A 5,948-nucleotide genomic window follows, 5' to 3' on the forward strand; every position below is an offset into this window, starting at 1 on the left:
TAGTAGTGCAGATCTTATTCAGTTCTTACAGGACCGTGGTTATTTGTATGGATTAACTCGAATTATCACCCCGATCATATGATTAGATGACATTCGTCACAATGTGGGGCTGAGGGTATCATGGTGTGACGTCCTACCTTTTCTTGCGGGTAACGTACTGTCTATCTATCTATCGTGCTGTTTTCTTGATTTCAAACTGGAAAAAAAAATCCGAAGATACACCAAAAACGTACCTTAACTTTATAGAAGAGAGAAAATATGTACAAGAGGTTAAGAGTCACATCCGACCCTAATCAAGCCTCCACTTCACTCCTCATGCTACTCTACTATTCGGATACACGTTGTCCTCCAAATGATCCCGCCGTGACCCAAGTCCTCAAGTCGTCGAAGATCATGTCCACCGTATCCCACTCGTTCTTGATCTGGTCCGAGCGAATTCGTAAATAGATAGAGTTTCTCTCGTTTTTTTTCATTTCCTTCAATGAATTAATAAACACGCGTCTGTATATTTGTAGTTGCTGACAAATTAGGCCTTCCACTATGTAGGCCAAAAGCGGTACCATATTCACTTTTGATTCATTTGGTATCGGTGCCCTCCATTGCTCAGCTGATGCTTTAAGAAAAATTGTGGGAACCGAAGCAAGTAGCTGCTCCGATGCCAAATTCAGTGAGGCAATAAAAAATCAATATCTTGCATGCAGACTATGGGTTCCCTGTGAGAGGGAGACTAGTACTGACTAGTACTTGAATCAATTATTCTGCTAGATGTGGGCCAGTCTTTCGCTGGTGCCAAATTGTCTATGTTGTGAGATGAGTGCCAAAAGCATTTCATCTGGCATCGATGTATATGTGGCACACTTGTCAGAATTTTGGCACCAGATACATAGTGGAGGGCCTTAGAGTACTTAAAAAACGCTCTCTGACAGTTACATGGTCAGAAGTACAGCGGGTACTTGTGGGGGTAGTAGGAGCTGGGCGGGTAGAAGAAGTACGGCGGCGGGTGCACGGGCTCGGGCACGGCAGGCTTCGGCTCATCCTTCTTCTCCTCTGGCTTCTTCACTTCCTCCACCTTGATGATTTGGGCGTGGCCGAGCTTCTTGCGGAGGCAGTAGACAAGGCACACCGGGTCGACGCCGTCGCCGACCACCTCCAGCTGATCCCTGGCGTCTCCGGTTATCCCCATGGACGTCACCCTGGCTGCTCTGGCAGCCAGCGTCAGTGCTTTGGACCGTCTCTTGTCGCACGACATGCCCAACTGGATAACAATCTTTTTCTGCAACAACAAAGAGAAAAACGATGGATCAGTCGTATGCTCCAGCTTCAGAGTAATGTATAATTTTCTCGAAATTGAGCTAGGTGCTAAACAAATCAACATAAGAATGGGAGCAGAAACTGAATAGGTTCCTCACCTTCATTCTGCGTGCTGCTGGTTCGGCCGATGTTCCCTATCAATAAGAAACAGAAACTCGGAAAATGTTCGCGTTGAAGCGAGGCTAGAATCGAAATTGGTTTGGGTAGCTACTGATTGTCGGGGGTTGGGTGCGACATATGCCAATGGATGGCTTATCATGGTGGGAGCGAGTAGAACGTTGCCGGTGCCTGGAAGCGGGATAAGGCGTAGACACGAACGCCGGCGTACTTTACCCAGGTTCGGGGCTCTCCTAGGAGATAACACCCCCAGTCCTGCTCTGCGGGGTCTCCGTATGATCACTAAGGCACAAGTGATACAATGGTGCTCCTCGAGTTGTATGCTAGAGGCAGAAAGAGACAAGGCTAGCTCTCTTCCTGCTTCAGGGGGTGGCTAGTTCTAATGGGGTGGAACCCTCTGCATGGGTGGCCTGGGGGGTTTATATAGGCCTACCCCCCAGGGGTACAATTGTAATCTGGCCGGCTGCTGGGCCCGACTGTCAGTGTCTTCAGCCTCCGGCTTCTCCACCGACCGCTGGGGCCCGCCGCCTGGTGGGCCCCGCCGACTGGTTGGTGGCTGTTTACTGTAGTCGTGTTGTTGGTGACGGGGGCTTGGTCATCCTAGCATGGCTACAGTCCTGCCGCCTGGTGGGAGGACACTGTGGACACACCTGGTCTTATCAGCTTAATGGCGTGCTCGCCTCGGGACGAGGGACGGCCGCCTGCTGGGGGCCGGCCACTCTCTAATCCGTGTGGTTGAGCTTCCACCGTCTTCCTTGGGGTCACTGCCCGATAGGGCCCGCCTCTGGCAGGCCGTACCGACAGGCCGTCGTGGGGAACAGGGCTCCGCCTGCCCGGAGCGACGTTAGGGTAGATACGGCACAGTGCTCCGTCGTGCGGAGATCTCCGTCTGTACGGAGCACTGTAGCCACGCCTGTCTTGAATGTGTGAGGCGTCGTTCCTCACTGTAGCCATGCTTTGACTTGTACTCTCGATGGGAGCTCGGCCGCCCTGTAGTCGTGGGGTGGCCGTCTGCCCGTTGCCGCCCTCTCTGGAAGGCGGCCGCCAGGAGCCGGCCACTCGGAGTGCCGTAGTCTTGGGTCACCCGCCCTCTGGCAACCGGCCACTGAGCCAGTCGGCCCCAGAGGGTGGAGTTTCGGCTTGGGGCTCAGCTAGGCGGAGCTGGCCCAAAGTCTTGACAAATCTAGGGACTCGGGTGAGCCTACCCGTGGCCCATTACTCCGACAGTAGTCCCCGAAGCCGGTGATGCGTCGTGGTCGAGGGGCCGCGAACTCTCAGCGGCTTCCCCCTCACCGAGCTTTGGGAGAATGTCGATCCGTCTTGCGGCTAACCGTCTGCTCAAGCCGGCCTCGCCCAGGCGGAGTTATATGGTTGATTTTGAACTTCAAGGCGGGAAACAGGTGGCGTGCCTGTTAAGCTTCCTGGCCATCCACCCGCCACGGACGCGCCACGCGGCGCACGTCAGCCTGGCAAGCCCGCCACCCCACGTTATGGACGGGACATGACACCGGGCCGGGCCCGCCACTACCACGCCTCGGCAACCGGGCGGATTCACTACGCTGGAGGGGGCAGTTGCCATTCCCACGACCATTCACGATGAGGTAAATGTGCGCGGGAGACGGGGGGTCATGGGGATGTGGGCGCAGTTAATCCCACGACCCCACGTCCCGCCCCCTCGGCTACATAGCCCGGACGCTATAAGTAGGGAGGGGGAAGAGGTGCGGCAAAGCTCCTGCGTCCCCTCCCACTCTTCTTCTTCTCCTCTCAGCCTCCGTTGCTGCTACTGCCGTAGCACCGCCGCCGTTGCTCGTCGCCGACGCGTCTCTCCTTTCCGCGCCGCCAGCCGGAGCCATGGGCGACTGGGATGGATCGACCGTGATCGAGGATAACATCACCTTCCCCCGCGACACGCGCCGGATACCCAGCGCGACCTTTGTCAAGGCGCGGGTGCCGCCGGAGACGGAGATCTCACCGACGCCACAGGAAGGCGAGCGGGTCGTCTTTCGCTCGCATTTCCTGCGGGGCTTCGGCCTCCCGGCGAGCGACTTCTTCTGCACCTTCCTGAACTTCTACAACCTTCAACCTCACCACCTCACGCCCAACACAATCGAGCTGTGGGGAGCATTCTTCTATGGGAAGCTCAGCATCTCCGCCAAGGAGACGGCGGCCGAGTGCGGGGGCTTCGTCGCCGTGCGCTGGCCGGCGAAGCGGAATGCCTTCCCCGTCATCAAGCTGGCGCAGTGGGTGAAGATGTGGCAGCAGTCCTATTTCTACGTCGAGAATGTGGACCCTGCTGCCGACTTCCTCAACCTGCCGGCCTACGAGGCCGGCCCCCCTACCGGAGCTCGCGTCTCCTGGAAGTACAAGCCGAAGCCGGTGCCGGCGGACGCGGTGGCCGCCATCGGCCGACTCCGAGTGCTCCAAGAGTCGGAGGGCCTCGTGGCCTCCGACCTTCTCGTCGCCTTCGTGGAGCGCCGGGTCCTCCCGCTCTAGAGCCGCCCTCATCCGATCTTCCAGATGGGCGGACACCGCGACCCGTGCCGGCTGTGCACGAAGGGAATGCCGCCTTCTGAAGTTTCGTGGATGGTACACGAGATCTCCGACCTCAAGATATCGAAGAAGGAGTGGCAGTACGGGAAGCGGCCGTACTCTCGCCACAACCCGCCTCCTGCTGTAAGATTCTTCTTTTTGTCCTTTGAAATGCTTTCTTCTGCTTTGTTTTTCTTTATGACGCCGTCCTTCAAGACTTGATTCCTTCTTGATTGCAGATTTATATGTCCGAGGCAACGGCCGCCCTCCTGGGGCCAGGTGATAACCTCTAGGCGGACAGGGCGGAGAGTGACTTGGACGACCCCGACTTGGGGGCGGCCGCCCTGGTCGACGACGCGACAGGCGGCGGTGGTAGAGCGAACGGCGGTGATGGAGCAGGCGGCTCCGAGGGAGGCGGCGACGTGGAGGCCTGGCCCGACAACGATGAAGACGAAGACGAGCCGCGCCCTGCCCGGAGCTCCGCCACCACCGGCACCGTCCCCTCTGCTAGGCCGCCCGCCCCAGGCGGCAAGCACAAGCGGAAACAGGGCTCGACCCTGTTCGGCAGCGCCCCAAAGAAGCCCAAGAACCCGTCCGCGGCGACCAGGTGGAAAGAGACCGCGGCCAGGGCGACCCAATATCAAAGGAAACCGAAGGTGCCAGTTATGGTGTCGGCGTAAGCATCATTTCCTTACTCCTTGTTTTTTTTCATCAATCTGGCGTGAAAATCTTCTGACTTGTCTTCTTGTTTCAGGGCCCCGCTAACCCTCGAGAAGTCGGGCGCCGGCTCGGTCCTCAGGTTGGCAGCGACCTCCTCGACCAGTCGGCCCATCGACCCGGCCGCCGACCTCCGGGAGGCGACAGAGCGAAATGCGCGGGAGGCATGCGATGAGGCGGAGGCTGACCGCCTGGCCAAGGAGCAGGCGGCCTTGTCCGCCGCGTCTGCCGAGAGGGCACCGGCACAGGCGGAAGCCTAGGCCGCAGAAGGAACGGCTCGCGGAGGCCGCCCGCCGCCAAGAGCCGCTACTCGTGGCCCCCCTGAACACCACGCCGCCTCCGCCTGATTTCGAGGCGACGGCCGGAGGAGCCGGCGGTGACTACCCGATCCGTGAGCAGGGGGGCGACGACGTAGCCATGCCGGACGTCTTTGTGCCGCCGCCCCTGCCCCCGCCACCTCCGCCAGTCAGCGAGCCGCGGGACGAGCAGCCAGTGGCGCTGCCGGTGCCGCCAGTCGACAATACGGTGGTGATGGTCCTGGTTCCTTCGGTCCGCATCCCCACGCGCCGCTATCTGGAGAAGGCGTCCTCAGCACCGCGGCCGCAGGAGACCGGTGCCACGAGCTCGTCGGCCCCCGACACCAAGGCGACCAGTGCCGCGCCCGTGGGGTGGATACGCGGAGGCGGGACTGGCGCCTTGAACCAGACGTCTCTTGTCGTCCAGGCCAAGCTTCGGGCAGAGGCGGAGGCGCTCAAGCGCTGCAATGAGGCTTACTTGGAGTCGCGCACCGCCATCCGGGTAAGTTGTCTTTGGGTTTTTTCTTTGAATGATCTTCTTTGCTTCTCGCGGGGGCGCGCAAGTGCACCCACTGGGTGTAGTCCCCAAGTTCCGGGCCGGCTGCTGAGCAGGCGGGTCCGAACTTTATCTTGGAATTGTTCGACTGCTAATTTCATCTGATGCCTCTCCTGTAGGATTATCACAACCTCTGCGCGACCGCCTACAACTCCAAGGTTCGGGAGCTGGAGGCGCAGACGGCCCATCTGGCCAAAAGCCGGTGTAAGTTTCTATCGTTTTTCTTCACGGGGGCGCGCTGGCGCACCCGCGGTCTGTAGTCCCCGAGGTTCGGGCCGACTGCTAAGCAGTCAGGCCGAATCTCCTCAGCTGTCTTTTTCCCTTGTCAACCACTTATTTTTCGCGGGGCGCGCTGGCTCGCCCGCGGGCTGTAGTCCCCGAGGTTCGGGCCGACTGCTGAGAAGTCGGGCCAAATCTCCTCG

The 5,948-nt window shown here is 59.1% G+C and overlaps 1 protein-coding gene across 1 annotated transcript; it reads right to left on the bottom strand.

The window, feature by feature from the left end:
• Nucleotides 1-934: 934 nt before the first annotated feature.
• On the bottom strand, nucleotides 935-3,830 carry LOC119360969 (disease resistance protein RGA5-like). Its single transcript, XM_037626390.1, has 3 exons — nucleotides 3,768-3,830; nucleotides 3,324-3,497; nucleotides 935-1,273 (listed from the first exon to the last, which is right to left on the bottom strand). The coding sequence occupies exons 1-3, from the start codon at nucleotides 3,828-3,830 to the stop codon at nucleotides 935-937; spliced, it is 576 nt and encodes a 191-aa protein (XP_037482287.1).
• Between the last annotated feature and the right edge of the window lie 2,118 nt (nucleotides 3,831-5,948).

This window comes from Triticum dicoccoides, chromosome 2B (assembly GCF_002162155.2).
Source record: "Triticum dicoccoides isolate Atlit2015 ecotype Zavitan chromosome 2B, WEW_v2.0, whole genome shotgun sequence".
Taxonomy (NCBI): Eukaryota; Viridiplantae; Streptophyta; class Magnoliopsida; order Poales; family Poaceae; genus Triticum; species Triticum dicoccoides.